The sequence below is a fragment of the Lissotriton vulgaris genome, unplaced genomic scaffold (genome assembly GCF_964263255.1).
Source record: "Lissotriton vulgaris unplaced genomic scaffold, aLisVul1.2 SCAFFOLD_1229, whole genome shotgun sequence".
NCBI lineage: Eukaryota > Metazoa > Chordata > Amphibia > Caudata > Salamandridae > Lissotriton > Lissotriton vulgaris.
The window spans coordinates 126,201-144,520 of record NW_028254669.1 but is presented as its reverse complement, the minus strand read 5'-3'; the positions used below and the strand labels follow the sequence as shown (position 1 = coordinate 144,520).

The 18,320-nt window shown below is 45.7% G+C and overlaps 1 protein-coding gene across 1 annotated transcript in view; it reads right to left on the bottom strand.

Moving 5' to 3' along the window:
- The window catches only part of LOC147659471 (dynein axonemal heavy chain 5-like), a 566,399-nt gene that overhangs the window by 509,030 nt on the left and 39,049 nt on the right, over window positions 1-18,320 (bottom strand). The window contains exon 2 of the mRNA XM_086951731.1: window positions 6,824-7,000. Coding sequence (XP_086807857.1) covers window positions 6,824-7,000 — 177 coding nt within the window. The remainder of the gene's footprint in view (window positions 1-6,823; window positions 7,001-18,320) is intronic.

The window sequence follows — 18,320 nt, the reverse complement described above, 5'->3', positions numbered from 1 at the left end:
TTGCCAAGGCTTGTTGGTGCTCCTGCCAGACACAGACCCCCTGGTTCTCGACATCCAATGTGGGACAGCTCGTGATTGGTTACTGGTCTTCCACAGCGTCACCTGCTCTTCACAGCTGCAGCGACAAGGTCACCGTCATCACTCTTGTATCTTCTGTCAAGGGAGGGTCACTGCTCTTTTGTACCTCCTGGTCCCCTCAGAGTGGCATAGACTCTGTCCGCTCTGCTTACAGGTTCTTCTCTTCAAAATTCCACCCAACTCTTCCACCTTCTTCACCAGCTGCATCTTTCCTGAAGTCTTCCATTGTGGTCTAAGGCGGTTTCCGACGACACTTCGCACCTATGCACCCGCTTCCCTGGTGCAGGAGGTATCCTGAGGTGACTCTCCAACCTTCCACGTGTATTCTTCAGGGTCCACTGGGAAGGGTCCTTCTTTTGAAAACTGCAACTTTCCCATTGACTTGCATTGAGTACGCGGCTGTGTTTCCACCCTGCACACAGCCTCCGTGGGGTTCCTGGGTACTTACCTTTGGTGGCTCCTAGGGTCCCAAGCTCTTCTGAGTATTCTAGTCCAAGACCCGACTTCAGTCAGAGTTCGCATTCCAGTTCTTTAGTATATGGTTTGGTCTCCCCCTGGAGACCACTGTGTACTTGTGCTTACTTACCTGTTTACATTTGAAGTATTGTGTGTATTGTGTTGATAGCTCCAGGTAGGAGAAATACGAATGTGATAGCTCCAGGTAGGAGAAATAAGAATGTGTTAGTGAGTGTGTATGATAAATATACTTATTTTTATGACTACACTGTGTGGTTCTTTTTCATTTGACCTACACTATATGATTGGTTCTGGTAAAACAAGCTGCTTATCACTCCTTCTCGACTAAGCCTGAAGGCTGCTCTCCACAGCTACGAATAAGAGAGACCACTAAAATCACCATAAGGGTTTTCTGGATTAGTGCAAGGTGCTTCACTTAAATAACTAAAGGATATATTGGGCTGAATTTACAGACTGTTTGTGTACGTTACGTACAGGAGGTTACCTTTTCTGAGGATATCATGGATCTTTTCTGGTGACCTGATGTGTGGATGAGGCAGAGCGGAGCAGAGAGATCTTGGCCACAGGAGTCACTGATGAAAGGATGGCCAGCGGCCTGCTTCAGCCAACTATAGCTCCACAACTCCTGCTTTCTGCCCTTGATTCCGCAGTCTGAGCGGCGACTCCGGTGCGTGCTGTGAGTGCGGCTGCGATAGTGGTTGAGCCAGCTTCTCAGAACAACTTTAAAAAATTTGTGCACTATGCATCTAGCGAGTCTTAGGTTGCCTATTGAATTACCAAAGCCCTCTGTTTTAAAAAAAGCAACTGACAATAACTACCCATGATATGTAATCATATTTGAAAGTTGTTTTGAGCCCTAGGTACAGATGTGTCCTGACTCATTTCAGAATGGGCATTTATGATCACTTGGTTAGCTTCCCTATAACAAATGATTGCTTCTCAAATCTAAGTAACTGAATACTATGAGGGCACAGAACACCATGCATGTTATACTTGTTTGCAAATTTCATAACAAGTGGAGGAAACACTACATTTTATCATTCTTTATGTCATTACAGTTTACACAATGTAACTTCACCTATCTTGTTTTACAATTATTACCTACTACTGAGATTTGCTGTAGAAGATCAAGTTACTTACCTTCAATAATGCCTTATCTGGTAGAGACATGATCTAGCCACAGATTCCTTACCTTTGAACTTCCAGGCATCAGGCTGGATCCGGATGATTTTTCTTAGCAGAACCCCTGCGCACCGGTAGGTGGCCTCGGTTGTCTCCACGTGACATTGTCGGTGTCGTGTTCAACATCGTCATGGAGTCTGTGTCGTCAATATAACTGACACTCCGGCGTGCTGACATCAGTATTTTTCATGCCTTTCCACGCCAGAAGCTCGAGCCATGAAGTGACTGACCATGGTGTGATTAAAAAATTAACCGCTCCCAGACACCTAAAACCAATTCTGCAGTGCGGGGAGGGTGAGTGATTCAGTAAGGAAACTGTGGCTAGATCATGTCTCTACCAGAAAAGGTGTTGCTGAAGGTAAGTAACTTGCCCACCTGATAGAGACATCCAGCCACAGATTACTCACCTTTGAATGGATACCCAAGCAATACCATCCCCCGAAGAGGGAGTGCGGAACGGCTTAGACCAGAAAATCCTGCAAAACTGAGCAACCAAATAGGCCTTCTCTGCAAACCTGAGAATCCAGGCAGTAGTGTCTGGCAAAAGTGTGCAGAGATGCCCATGTATCAGCTTGTCAGATATCTGAAACCGGAACACCACGCTGGAGAGGCGTGGTGGCCACTTTTGCCCAGGTGGAATGGGCCCTAAGCCCTTCATGGGATCCTTCTTCGCTAAGGCATAACAGATTATTATACAGAAGATAACCCATCAGTATATAGTCCTCTTCTGGACAAAACCACATTTTGTTGCAACCAAGTATCCTATAAAGAGTTGGCCATCCACCCAGAACTCTTTTTTTTGATCAAGGTAGAACGATAATGCTATTTTTGAGTCCAGACGATGGAGATGCTCCTCTTGGAAGAATGTGGGGGTGCATAAAAAGTGGGCAGGGTGACAGACTGTCCCAGATGGAAGGGTATTACCAACCAAGGCAGAAAAGAAGCCCTAGTCCAGAGTCCTACTTTGTCCGGAAAGACCGTCAGGTAAGGAGGCTTGACAGAGGTTATTGCCACCAAAAAAGCTGTCTTGATGGTGAGCAACCGCTGACGGAAGTTATGCAGTTATGCAGCAGCTCAAACGGGGCACACATCAGAAAGGTGAGAACCAAATTAAGGTCCCAATGTGGCATGATAAAAGGGGAAGGAGGAAACAAATGGGTTAACCACTTCAAGAATCTCTGCACCAGAGAAGATTTGAAAAGAGATGGCTGATCAGGTAGCCGAATAAAAGTAGAAAGGGCAGAAAGGTAGCCCTTCAATGTGCCCAGAGCAGAGCCCTGCTGGGCCAAAGTAAGTATAAACAGAAGGACTTTAGATATGGGAGCAGATAACGGGTCATTAGACCAGTCTTTAGAATGTTTACAAAATTGGTTCCATCGGCAGGTGTATACTGATTTTGTGGAGAGACGCCTGGCTGCCAAGATAACCTCACAGACTTCGGGAGGGAGGTCAAAAGCTGTCAACTGTTGCAGATCAATCTCCACGTAAGGAGGCAGAGAGTGGAACAGGTTCGGGGGAGAACCCTCCCCCTCTGCTGCGACAGAAGATCCTCCTGAAGGGGCAGCCTGACCGGAAGATCGATGCTCATGCCAAGAAGCTCGGGATACCAAACTCTCTGTGCCTAGTCCGGAGCCACAAGAATAACTTGTGCCCGATTGCTCCTGATCTTCTCGAGCACTCTGGGCAGGAGTTGTATGGGCGGAAAGGCGCATTGGAGGCCGGAGCTCCACTTGCGGCAAAAAGCGTAGCAGAGTCAGAGCCGCCTTTGAAACTCCAATTCGCGAAACTGATAGCATTGCGAGTTCTCTTCAGAGGCAAACACATCTAACCGAGGCTCTCCCCACCGCGGAAAGAGACCTTGTGCCACATCTGGCTGGAGGCGCAATTCGTCATCTGCAAAGCACCTTCGGCAGAGCTCTACCGTCCTGGTATTCAGAGAACCGGGGCAGGTGTTGAACCACCAGGGAAATGCCCTGCTGTTCCAGCCAAGTCCAGAGATACAGGGCCTCTTTACAAAGAGTCCAAGACTCCACTCCACCCTGTTTGTTGCAGTAACACATGGCGGTAGTGTTGTCCATGAACACCTGTACAAGCCTTCCCTTTATTGATGGCAAAAAGGCTTTCATTACCAGTCGGATCGCTGGAAGCTACAACAGATTGATATGGGGCTTGGCTTCTGCCGGAGACCAGAGTCCTCTGATCTCCACCTCCCCCAGATCGCCACCCCAACCCAGAACGGACACATCCATCACTACTGTGAGATCCGGGTGTGGAAGAGAGAGGGGTCGGTCCTTGAACCAATTGTGGTCTGTTAGCCACCACTGCAGGTCTCTTGCAGTGCCTACTGAAATCTGAACCAGGTTGGTGAGATTTCCTCGATGCTGCGCCCATTGGAACTTCAGGTCCCACAGCAGGGCCCACATGTGCCACCGTGCATGGGTCACTAGCAGGATGCAGGAGGCCATGAGGCCCAACGGCCTCAGAGTCATTCTTAAAAATGTAGGATAGAGGCTGAAACATCGCTATCAAAGCACAAAATCCTGGACTCGCTATTCGGGAGGATGGGCCTGAAACTGCATATGTCCAGAACCACTCCAATAAAAGAGAGCATCTGAAGGGGAGTCAGGTGTGACTTTGGCACATTGATAGTGAACCTCAGGGAATGCAGGAGGTTCGCCATAACCTGGAGGTGGGAGACAACTGCTGGGGACGAGCCTGCCTTTAACACCTAGTCGTCAAGATAGGGGAAGACTGGAACCCCTGATCTCCACATATGGGCTGCAAACTTTGTGAACACCCGGGGGTCGCTGGTGAGGCCAAAGGGGAGCACAGCAAATTGAAAGTGCTAGTGACCCACCGTGAACCGCAGGGAGCGACAATGGGCCAGTAGGATGGGAATATGCAAATAGGCATCCTGCAAGTCCAGCGCCACCATCCAGTCTCCGGGGTCCAGGGCAGACAGGACCAAAGCAAGGGTGAACATCTTGAATTTCTCCTTTTCGAGGAAGTAATCGAGGGCTCTGAGATCTAGGACAGGACGAAGGCCTTCTTGGGGACCAGAAAGTAGCGAGAATAGCAACCACTGCCTACTTCGGGCCTGGGAACCCTCTTTATAGCTTCCTTCGCTGAGAGAGTCTTGACTTCCTCGTGGAGCAAAGCAAGGTGATTCTTCGTCAGTTGATCAGACACTGGAGGCATAGCTGGAGGAGTAGTCTCGAAGAGGAGGTAAAAGCCCTTTAGGACTATTTGCAACACCCAAGTATCCAACGTAATATCGCGCCAGTGGTGGAGATGATGGCGTACTCTGCTGCCAACTGGCGGAGAGTGATCCTGGGCGACCAGAATAGGAAGGTTTTGCGGTTGAGGGGCTGGGGTGAACTGCGTCCATGGCCCCACAGAGGCAGCTGTGGGGTCCTCTGGCCGGAACACGGTTGGCGCGGCTGATTGCCCCTTACGTAGGGCCAAGAAAGGAGCAAAATGCAGATGAAGCCTTGGGGGCGGGGGGAGGGGGTGATTGGGGTGAGGCCCACGAGTCTTTGAAGCTCTCAAGGGCAGCATCTACCTTGTCACTGAAGATGCGGGAGCCATCAAAGATCATGTCCATGAGGTTAGCCTGAACTGATTTTAAAATGTACTGTCAAAATGAAGATAAATATTAACCATATTTTTTAACATTATTTTGTATAGTACTTGTATGGTCTCATTTATTTAGATCGAATAAAGTTGTTACTGACTAACTTCTATCTAGCATCTTTTAAATTCTAATGACACTGGATCACTTGCAAAAACGTATGAAAGCCGAAAGAAGAGCTGACTCTCAACATGCACTTTCATACAGAGATACATAGATTTTAGATATATAAAAACAACATAGCCAATTTGTTCGGTCCTGGAGGAAAGAAGTTTTAGCCAAAATTGAGGCATGCACAAGTGTATGTCTTTAAGTGGCACTTTTTATTCTTGTTCTGAATTACTGCTTCTCGACTAATAAAATGTTGCACTCCTAGGTAGGAGAGTGTTCACTCCCTCAAATTGTGATTTTGGAATGCTGAATGGATAACATACAGACTGAGCGAGGATGACTATACCTTTAAATCTGTCTGGTCCAACTAATTAGCTAACTAAGTAAAGGTAATTTTGAACTAGTGCGCAAAGAAGAGCTACTTATGAGAATATACGTTTACTATGTGAATTTAAGCGAAGGACTAGGATGTGTTTATGTTTCTATGCTGCATAAAGCAAAATGAGTTCAACTTTTTTTCTGTTGAGTCTATAAATTTCTGTAGGTTTAGACAGCAATGCAGATGTATAATTAATAACAAACCATTAAACATGTGACAGCGTCAAGTTAGTAACACTTGAAAAGCCATGTTTCTCAAATGAATGCCTCTTAGTTGCTCTTCATATGTCTCCCAAACCAAGTAATACAGCAAGAGTGAAACCAGTAAAATAAACATACCCATAATAATGCAAACTAGTGACACATTCTTTGCTGACTGAAAGAGAAAGAGTTGAGTTAAAATAAATATGCATATATTTGCTGATAGTCGTGGCAGCTTCACCATGCACGGAAGGATATCCCTTAGCTTTCACTGTAATTTCCACATACAAAGTATTTTTTTTTCAATTCATCTCGTGGATATATATTTTATTTGATTTAATTCTTCGCAAAACACAAATGCTTATGTTTTGACGGCCCATCCATTGCTAATTATTTTGTTTTCCTTCAAACTACATAAAAACTCACCCTTATTTTCAAACTAACCATATCGGTCTCTACGTTCTACTACAATTTAGATGGTAATCCTCCAGGAGTAAATAAATTGTCCATATAATCTCCTACAAAGTGATACGCCCTGTTAACTCCTCTCCATCACAATTCTTGCAGTGAGAATTCTTATCTGCACTCCCTATGCTGTCGTTATCATCTCCCACATAAAGACATGCTGTCAGCCTCCCAGTTATCCTCAAGATTCATGAAATTCAGAATGCAAAGTTACTGCAGTGAGATAGTTGTTGCAGCATGAGTAGAATTAATTGCACACAGCACATGGAGACTTTTGCAGATGATTATTTAACAAGTGACCTTCAATGCAGCTTCTGCCTCTTCAAGTGCTGGTTTTGCAGCCTCCAATTTTTCTTCTGCCATGGCCTTATCAGCTGAAATACTATCCACTATGACTTGAGCTTTATCCTTCACTTTTTGTACTTCAGCCTTTACTTTCTCTGCAGCCTGTGCTTTCACAGTCACTTCTTTCAGCACCTATTTCAGAAAAAAAGAAGTTCCAAGAGAGGATTAAATTGTGGGTAAATGGCACGGCAACATATGTGTTATTAAAATTAAGCACCATTGATTATTGCAAGTGGGAACTACAATATTATTGCATATCTATGAACTGTTTTGTGCTATATTTAGTAACGCCAAAGGCGAATTCCTGTCCCTCCCATGTATCGTGATTTAGCTAAGTATGTATCCTCACTACAGAGATGACGATCAAAAGAGTCATTTTCAACAGGGTCATAACTGTAAGGATGGGAACTGGATTGCACCACTGAAAATGTTCTGTACATCTCCGTCTGATCCCGCGATGTACCAGTATGTCAAAGCAAGAATGAATCAGAAATGGAAAAATCACAAGCAAGAGTGGATTCATTAAAGATGTTTTCTAAATAATTCTGCCATTAAAGATAGATATAGTGGTTTATTACTTATGACCACATGTAATGTAGTCTTATTTGAGCTATAAAGTATTTAAATGTTGGTATGTACATCCGAAAGCGCCAAAGATGTCCTAGCTCTCACAACCTGGCCTAGATACTTTTCTGAGGAATAACCATGTAGATGTATTCTGTTTGTGGAAAGCAGTGGACTATCATCTTAGTGATGAATGCATCATTGTATGCCAGCTTGCTCTGGATAAGTTCTGAGTAGGTGAGTGAGCTTATCAGAATTCACATGTCACCCAGTGCTTCTTTTGCCCTACAGGGTCCATGAATTGAGACTGGAAGATTTATCTCTTGTTTAATGTCTAGAAGATTAACCACTTTCGGTAAAACCAAAGTGGATGTGCATTATGAAAAAATCCTCAACACAATTAAAGTATATAAAAGAGGCTTGAAAGGATAGAGCAAAAGGAGTTCCGTAGTAACCATACTTTCAAAACGGATTGAGGAGTTTAAATATATAAAGAATGAGGCACAGAAAAGCTGTACCTGAGAACCATGAGAAATTGGTCTACTAAGAAGAAAGGCTAAGGATGCAGTCCCTAGAAGAAAAAAATCACAAAGATTAAATCAATAAAAGAAGGAGGAAGGAAATCAAGGAGCCAAAAAGGACAAAAAAAATAAGAGAATACAGAGAAGGGTGGAATGGGACGAATAATGAGAAAAAGAAGTCGGAAGAGATGTATTCACAACTCCAAAAGCAGAGCCCACGTACAAACACAAAAACAGCTGAGTTAGAGTACACACTAATAGAGGTAGGCTTCAAACGAGAAGCTGAATGGAAAATAAAGACGAAAAGGGGTTTCAGGACATACAATTCATACTGAGAATTGGAAGTATGCTAAATCTTACAAACATAACACAGAAAAAGTAATAACAAACCACAACAATCTGATAACAAACAAAACATTCCCAACAGCGTCCATCCCAGCAGAGAAAGAACAGAAAGCAGTGCTAAAAAAAAATGCAGGAACCTCGAATAAAGAAAATTATCGTTTATCTGAAAAGATATTGGAGAACGGTGTCATACATTTAATAGAGATTTGGAAAACATTTAATCTGTATCAGCTCTTTTTTAAGCATACGGAAAATGTAAAAAAAATTAGCCCAACAACATTTTGATCAATTCAAACTAATCAAGAGAACAATATTTTCGAGCCCTGAATCAAATCATGGTAACTCCTCAAAATGTATGAAAACTATGGGATTTTTTGCAACCACACGTGCTTAAATTATTTTTTTATTAAAGAAAGATTACAAAATCTATTAATCAATTATCATCAAGAGGAGGTAAGCCACTGACAGTGTTGCCCGAGTTCTTGTTCAAAAGCTGGGCATTCCAGTCCAGGGTTAGAGATTAGGCGCAGTCAAGGACCAAAGGGTGAGTGAGGAAGCAATCCAACAATGGAGGCAGATAAAAACTGGAGTTGGCAGTGGCGGCTGGTAGAGAATCATGGCGGGGGCCTCTCCTCCTCTCAGGAAAGACCCGGGCTCCCAGGCTCCCTAATCCAATGACAAAACTGTAATGCAGCTTTGTGATTGGTTCCCCTAAGTTCCCCTAAGCCAATCACAATGCTGCATTGCAGCTCTGTGACTCGTCTGAGCGCTGTGGTTCAGCGCTCAGATGGGGACAGGGAGGCTGTGCATGTTCCCCACCAGGCTGCGTAATGCAGCCTGGTGGGGAATGTGCAAAGTGAGTATGAATGTTTGGCCGGCCCAAGACGGACCGTCAAACATTCATGTACACTTGAGAGTGCTCACCATTCCTCCCCTGGCCCCTGCTCTGGCCAACCCCACCTCTAGGAAGGAAAATAAAATGATAATGACGCTTCATTATTATCATTTTATTTTTCCTCTGCTCTGTTCATAAAGCAGTAGGGCGACGCTCCTCCGGACTAGAGGAGGAGCCACCCCTGGTTCTCATGCTCAGAGAGGACATTGTAAACGCGAACATGGTAGTGTGGGAGAAGAGCTGAGGGGAAGAAGAAGAGAATGGAATGCAAAATGGGCCATGGCCACCCTGCAATGCTCGTGCTGCTTAATTTATCCACAGCATTTGACACAGTGTCTCATCGTATCCTGTTGGAAATTCTTGAACATCTGGAAGTGACGGGAACTACGCTAGCCTGATACCGCTTTTTTTTAGAGGGCCAATCTCAGCAAGTGTTTCTCCGCCCTCATGTTTCAGCCCCTAAGCCCCTTTTGTGTGGGGTTCCCCAAGGTTCAGCGCTGAGCCCAACTCTGTTTTATGTATATCTGACCCCCACACCCCCCCTTGCATCGCTAGTCGAGCTATGGGTAGTGAAAGTTGTTTCTTATGCTGATGAAACTCAGCTGGTGTTCTCTTTTAGAGAACACTCTAAGGCAGCTTTTGACAACTTTAAGCAATGTCTGATCAACATCTCGACTTGGATGATGGATAGCTGCGTGAAATTGAATACAGATAAAACAGAGGTTTTGTTTTTCAATCAATCCTCTCCTCTGCTATCTGATCTGTGGTGGCCGCAGGGGCTAAACCCTCCACCGATCCCAGTTGATACAGCTAGGAATCTCGGGATTAAGTTTGACACACACCTTTCTTTTAAGGCCCAGATCTGCCTAGTCTCTTCATTCTGTTTCTGGAAACTAAAAGCCCTGCGGAGACTGTAGGAAGACTGTGGTCCATGCTATGGTCGCAATGCAGTCCGATTATGCTAATAGTCTATATATGGGTCTCCCAGCCTATCTGATTTGAAGACTGTAAATCATTCAAAACCCTGCAGCCAGACTCATTAGGAATGTGCTTTTTCGTCACCACATCTCTCCCTGCCTGCAGAGCCTCCATTGGTTGCCAGTCCATAGAAGGATTTAGTTCAAGGTGTTGTCCATTGCCTATAGAGCTACCAGGGACAGGGGCCCGGAATATTTGAGACAGAGACTCCAGAAATATCGTCAGTCTAGGGCCCTAAGATCTAATAATCAAGAACTACTCAGGATCCCTCGTTTCTTTAAAGCCAGGATTGGCAACCGAGCTTTCTCAGTGAGAAAGGCGTCACTTTGGAACTCTGTGCATGAACACCTTTGCAAGTCTGAGGCAGAACAAACATTTAGGGAGGCTCTGAAAACGTGGCTTTTCAGCTGACCTTAAGGTCCCCTTCTCTCACTGTTGAATCCGCTGCTAGTGCTGGGACACCTCCGTTGAAGGTATCCATGAGCTGAATAAATGTCCTATTGATTGATGGATTGAAAATTGGTCAAGTTTATTTCCTGTGACTTTTCAATCTCCCTTTTAAAAGCAGCACATTAATAACAATATAGCTAACAATAAGGGCGTGTTGGAGCTATAGAGGTTCAAAAATACCCTCCAAGTAATAATGTGAACAAAAGTTATAGTATAGTAACATGTATTATGTTGAATAAGTTTCCGAATCTACTCAGGATGTAGCAATATGTGAGTAACAGATCTGTTGGCAATAATCCTCAGACTCGTCCACAGACATTGGTTTGTAGCTTTCCCCAAGCGACGAAGGGAACCTGAGAGAGGCATCTCAGCAGCTGGAAGAGCTAATGCCAGGTACCTTGGAGCACACTGTTTGTCTGCTGTGATATTTTGATATTCCAAATCATTTTATTTTAGGAGCCATTTCCTGAAATTCTGCATAGTTGCTGGTTGTGGTGTCCACACAGGGCCCCAGTCACCAAGGCACTAGGATCATTGCACATAATGGGGTACAGTCCACTGCAGGATCCCAGTACATGCTGGTAACTGGACATCAGAGGTCAGAGGCTCCACTGACAAACAGCCCTGATTGTAAGCTTTCATTCCCAGGCGCCACATCCACTGAGGCACTCACACAAACTTTCAACGTCCACTTGATATCCCTATGCACGGGTTTGAGGACGTGGCCCAGTTCTGTCGGGTACAAGTAATTTCCAAAAGAATACTTCAGGCGCAAGATCCAAGCAGCTCCTGAAGTATTTCCTGCACAGGGGCACAGGTAGTCTGGCCTTCTGCGACAAAGGCTGAACTTCAGCAAGTGGGGGAGTAGTTTTTCTTTCGGAACAATCTTCCTACGGCACTAGATCAGAGCTAAAATACATTCTCACCAATAACACACCCCTTTGACTACATTCCGATGTCACCAGCAACATGTGGAATTTCATATAAAGTGATCCAAGTCCAATATCGAATTCTGGGAAGGCTGGCAAAAACGCCACAATAATTTCTGAACTGAGTAAATCTGCCACCTCCACTTCACCAGCAGATAGTTCGTCCAGAAGTTCCCAGACATTTCCTGTGTGTGGCAGGTGCAGCAGGCAGGCCCTTCTGTGGTTTCTTCCAGACAGGAGTCCCAGGCAGGCTTCTGTGATAGCACAGGGGTCATGATCAGTGACGTACTCCCATCACAGCCCTTCTCGCGCCTCAGATTGTTTCCAAAGAAGTCTCTGATCGGTCTTTCTGGGCTGCTTTCTCCTGTAAACCAGCAGCATGAACCGAGGTGCCTCCTGTCCAGCCCGGGTAACTGACTGGATTGATTCCTGGCTGGAAATGTATGGATTTAAAACATTTCATCTGCAAACCACGGGTCAAAATCAAAATAGGTTTGAAAGTATATGAATCCAGGAAGTCGTGCACTTGGCTTTGGGTATGAAGTAATTCTTTCCACCAATAAAAACAATACAGATTTAGTGGTTTTATTCTTACCCGGCCATAAAGTACCCTGAGATCAACTCAAAGTTCACCTGCTGGATACATGCCGGAGGCAGAGAAGCCTACAGGTGCGATCACTTGTCTAGTCTTGAAATGCCTTCCTGAAATGAGTGCAAACCAAGGCACAAGTCCTAAACAAGCGGTGCAAAAACACGCACTTTGTACTTAGTCCTTGCTGGCGAGAAGCAAGGCTGCCAGTAACTGCGCCTCAGTTACTGTTAGCCTTGCTTCTTGTAGGCAAGGACTATAAGTACAAAGTGCATGTTTACGCACTGCTTGCAGGTTTTCAAAACACATAAATAAAAGGCATTGTCATTTACAATGCCAATATTTCAAACGTTTGCAAATGCAAGACCTTTTCTTTTGTTGTATAGTGGAGTGGGTCCTGAGTTCATACCACGACAAATACTTCCGGTTTTAGAAGTGTAAGGAGGAGCGAGAGGTGTTGGAGACAAGAGAGGAGCAAGATATCATTAGTGTTCTTTGCATCATGGAGTTATATGGCAGGCCAACTTCTGCAAAGTGCTCACCTCTTCGTACAGTACAATCTCGCTCATTGCCGAATGATTGAAGGTTCACATACAGAAATTGGTCTGGTTCGGGTGTGAACATGGAATGTGAATGGTCTGTTGGACAGTAATAAACGGGGGAGATTATACAGGCGGCTAAAAGACATCAACCAGGCAGACAACAGATGCCCAATAGGGTTTCTCCCATACATCATGCAGGCTTTACCAGGGTCTGGAGGGGTAGCCATAATAATCCGCAAACGTTTTCCCCTCAAAGTTGACCAGGTGAGGCAAGATAACATGGGCAGGTATATGGAAGTGCCAGGGAAGATGCAGGGCAAGTTGGTCTCCCTGGTATCTGTGTATGCATTCCCAACATTGTCTACTATCTTTTTGGAGACCATAAGTAGCCTGTTGGCACACATCATTCCAGGGCCGTGGTTCTAAGGGGAATATCTGAACGGAGTTGTTGACTGGATACAGGACTGATTGAGTGGAAGAGGTGGACAGCTCCACGATCCACCTGTGCTCACCATGTTTTTTAGCACTCTTGGTTTTACAGATACATGGAGGGCACTTCACTGAGGGCATAAAGGTTTTATATACTACTACTCAGCGGCTCATGAGACATTCCTCCACCTTGTTTATTTTCTAGTGCCAAACTGAGATAGGCAAGACAATTCAAGGGAGGAGGCTTGCCACTCAGAGCAGCATTTATCCTACATTGATAATATACTAACATGTTCATAAGTGACCCAATAGCTTTCTACACGAAGAAAGATTGACAAGAGGTTAAGGGAGATTCAAATGTTGCTCAAGACTTCATGCCTTACTATGCAAATCTCTACTCTGTGGAATACTTACAAGAACTTAACTATCTGCTTAACTCTGCTAGGGACCTCCCACGCAGAGCACTCGCAGAGGATGAGAGAGAGCTACTGGAAAGAGTTAATGGAAGAGAAGCTCATTGAAGCTTGCAATCATCTTGGTCCTGGAAAACCCCTGGACCCAATTGGATTTCCGGTGGAGTTTTTAAGCTTTCAGTTACTCTGCTTGTTGGTCTGTTGCTGGGGGTAATCTCTGAGGCATTGGAGAATGAGAAACTTCCACCTTACTTGCGGATGGCTGAAATAGTGATTATCCACAAATCTGGGTGCCTGAATGATTGCTGCATGTCATATAAGTCTACTTCTGTATTAAATCCTGAGGTCAAATCTATTGCCAAGGGCCTAGCAAATAGCATGTCCAAGGTAATGATCTCACTGGCCAAAAAAGACCAATCCGATTTATGCCAAAACACGCCATGAGGCACACTATTTGACACGTCTGTAATGCGCTGGCCTTGGTACATACTGTTTTTGGTCCACTGGAAATCCTTCTAGCCAATTTCAAAGAGGCATCTTAATGAAGTGAGATTTGAATACTTTCTCCCCTATTAAGTAAACTCAACTTTGGCCATGGAATTTTATAAATATGTGACACTGTTGTACTTTGATTTGACAGCACAGGTATGGATTGAGAGGTCCAACCGAGACATGTTCCAGGTGAGTAGAGGCATGGAGCATTCTGTGGAGAAGGTCCACTCATCATTCAGAAACAAATCAACCCCAACATTCTAAGAAGGGCTCTTCGGTCCGGGAAGCTAGGGCTCCTGACAGTACCTAAGGTCAGCAGAGCTCAAGGCAGCGAGCGTTCCTTTGCTTACCTTCCCCCTAAACTTTGGAATACCCTCTCCGTCACCCTCAGTTTTCAACAGTCGAAAGCTAGCTTCAGAAAACTCCTCAAAACTAATCATTTCTAAGCCCAGCACTAACATAAAGTCCATTGCGGTATTCCGGCTGGTGTTGCTGCTATCAGTGCTGGGAGGCCCGATCGGGTAGCTACTTAGAATAGAATAGAATAGAATAGAGCATAATATAACAGAATGCCTGGCCATTGTCCCTGCTGCTCTTCACAATAGCAAATTGAACCGCTTGTGCAGTGGATCAGGCTGGATGTTCGGGTGAAGGGCTTTCAATGGGTTAGAAGACAGTGTAGCATTGTATGCAGATGACGTCTTGTTGTTCTTGAGTGACCTTGACTGATCCAGTCCAAGGATACTACAGATGTTCCAGATATTTGTCAGGTGCTCAGGGTTTCATGTAAGCAAGTTCAAAGTATTTGTTTTCTGGGTGGGGGCCCCCGCGTGAGATTGGACATGTACAACCAATTTACGGGTAGTTATGGAGGGATTAAATACTTAAGAGTCTATATTACACAAGACGGCAGGAGAGCCTGGTATAGGAACTTTCAGACAGAGATAGGTTACAAAATGACATTGGGCTCTTGGCAGCTCTCCTGCTGTCACTAATGGGGCCTTCAGCAATAACCTTACCATAGGCTGGGATGTGGTTACATCAGATGGCACAGTTGCAGGATTTTGTTAATGGGACACTATTGGCATTTCTGAATTGGGGGATGTCATGTCGGAACTATGATGAAATCCTTCTCAATTTTATACGAAGAATATGACTTCCATCATAGCTGATTTTTTTTTATATTTGCATCTCCAACACGCTCTTGGACTATCCATAACAGGCTTAACAGAGCAACTGGACATTAGCCTACTTGAGGCAAAGGTCCAAATGGAAGAATAATAAGAACACAAGCTCTCACAAGTATAAAGAAAACTGATTAATAATGATCCAGACCCTTTGCTAAGCTAGAGGGAGGTCCAGGCAGAGCTGGACTGGCTGTACCGGGCATCAGGAGTTTCTCCAGGAGGCTGGAAGGGTGCAGGACGGTTTTCTAGCGGTGGGGCCGGTTCTGTTACTGGGGCCAGTTTTGAAACAATGGTGTAACAAAAGCAGTAATTAAGCATTTCCAGCCACCCGGGGCCTGGTCTAACAAAATTGCCTGGGCTGCTTTTGGTTCCCAGTCCGGCCTGGGTCTAGGTGAGAGTTCTGGACTCTTGACAGACAGTCACTGAAGAGATGTTGCCCTTCCTGTGGGACTCTGTTATCACAGCACAATTTAGACGTATTTATTTGAGATACCTACACCGTACATACTTTACCCATCAGAGACTGTGTAAGGTGGGGTTGAAAGAATCACTACTACTCACTGATGGAGAACCGTATCACAGAATTTGGAGATGTGAGATGATCGTTCTCTTTTGGGAGGGAATTCTTTCCTTTCTGGGGGAGGTGTTGGGATGCCAGCTCCAAAAATGGTTCTGTCACACATCAATGTGGACTTCAATTACAACAGATATAAGATGGCAATGCTATGATTGGACATCAGGGAAACAATGAGCATGTGCGCCCACTTTGTGTGCCCCAGGGGCATATTGGTTTTACAGAGGGCGGTGCAGAAGCTTGTGCGTCCCCGTCTATTAAAACGTCCCCTTCTGTAAAACTGATAGAGCTGGTGCACATGTTGCACCAGTGCTATCATAAGAGGGCCTTCCCTCATTTGCATGGAGGCGTGGCTCCATGCATAAGAAGGAATCACTTTGCCTCTGTTATCATCTCTTATTATGAACATGGGCGCACGGGCAAATGAAAGTGCCCTACAAAACTGTGGCACACTTTCAATACGTCTCCTTAACCCCTTCTCTGCTGATGACGAGCTCAGCTCGTCATCAGCCACGGTGGTCGTGTGCGGATGACTAGCTGAGCTTGTCATGTAACGCAGCTTTTGGAAAAAAGCTGCACAGCGCAAAAATAACCCCTGCACGCATGTGGTTAAGGCAGTCCTCATAAAGGATGAAAGGGGTCCCATGGACCTCCCAGACATCCCCCAGTAGTTGGGTACAGTCACTGACTCTACCCTCCTGCAAGGGGGTCTCTCTCCCCTCTTGTAAATTGCAGACGGGTTGCCGCCGGAATTGTGAAACACGGAGAGGCTTTTAAACAGCTGCTCCATATTACACTTGAATGAGCTGCCCCCAAGACAGTGCAGGTTTACAGCTTTTCTGGGGGCAGCGTATTCTTTGTAATGTGATGCATTTTCCCGGTTTATGCACGAAGCACCTTTTGGAAGATGCGCCATGGTGCAAACAGGGAAAGTGCTCCGTATTTATAATATGACCACTGGTCGCTAAGAGTGACATTGCTCAGAAGTGGGAAGGCCCAGGTCCCCCAGGTCCCTAATCCCTGCAGCAGTGGAAAAAGGGAACTGATCATTGTATGGGGCTTAAATGGACAATATATATGGCCAGGGAGGGCCCGAATAATTTATCGAAAGATCTAGCCTAAGTACGCTGTATACTGGTGTATCCTACTAGAACCATGTGCCCAAAGAACTCTTAATGTAGCAGCTGAAATTCACACTTTTAGGCTGTATTTGTACATTGTTGCACAAAATCCTGTCCACATACCTTCATTGTTGGGGGAATTTGTTCAATCAATCAATCAATCAATCAATCAATAAGGGATTTATATAGCGCGCTACTCACCCGTGAGGGTCTCAAGGCGCTGGGGCGGAGAGGGGGGAGCAGCTCCGGATCGGCCAAAGAGCCAGGTCTTGATGGTCTTCCTGAATGTGTGCAGGGTTGGGCGCGTCTGATATTCACAGGCAGCTCGTTCCAGGCCTTGGTTGGGAAGTAGGAGAAGGCCCTCCCACCTGTTCTGTTTCTGTGGATGTGGGGGACCTCTGCCAGGGTGACGTTGGCGGAGCGGAGGTTCCTCTTGGGTACGTGGAAGGATACTCTCTCGTTGAGGTATTACGGTCCAATGTTGTTGAGGGATTGGTAGGTGTGGGTGAGGAGTTTGAAAGTGACCCTCTTCTCAAAGGGGAGCCAGTAGAGGTCTTGTAGGTGTTGGGTCATGTGTTTGTGATGCGGTGTCCAGAGGGCGAGTCTGGCTGCAGCGTTCTGGATGGTTTGGAGTTTGTGTAGAAGGGTTTTGTTGATTCCGACGTATAGGGCGTTGCCGTAGTCCAGTCTGCTGGTTATGAATGCCTGGGTGACGGTTCTTCTGCAGTCAGGGGGATCCATTTCATGGTCTTGCGGAGGATGCATAGGCAGTTGAAACTGGCGGGGGCAACGGCGTTGATCTGGCGATTCATGAAGAGGGAGGAGTCAAGGATGATGCAGAGGTTTTGTGCGTGCTCAGTAGGGGCGGGTGGGTTCCCGAGGGCAGAGGACCACCAGGTGGTCGAGGGCGGTCCCTTGTATCCCTGCGTCGTGAAGTCTGGCTGTGAGTGTGCGGTGTGAAACAGTGTTGAAGGCTGCGGAGAGGTCCAGAAGGATGAGGGTCTCAATGTGTCCCTTGTCGAGTAGCATGCGGTCAGTTGGGCGTTTACAAGTCTTTCGGTGACTTTGACTGCGAAGGGGAGGCGTGAGATGGGTCGGTAGGTTTTCAGGTCTGTTGGGTTGGAAGTAGGTTTCTTGAGGAGAGGTTTAATCTCCGCCCGCTTCCAGTCATCTGTGAAGATGCCAGCCATAAAGGAGGCGTTGATGGTCCATCATAGTTTGGTTGCGATGGCGGCGACAGGCCCTGTGGAATATGTGCAGTGGGCAGGGGTCCGTAGGGGGCTACTAAGTGGGGTTTCTTCATGGTCGCAGTGGATGGTTTATCTGCTGCGTGCGGGGAGGGGGTGGTTTCCCTGTCTGTTGGTTGTCATCGAAGACCTAGATCTTCAGATGGAAGTAGGAGTTGAGTTTGTCACAGAGTTCC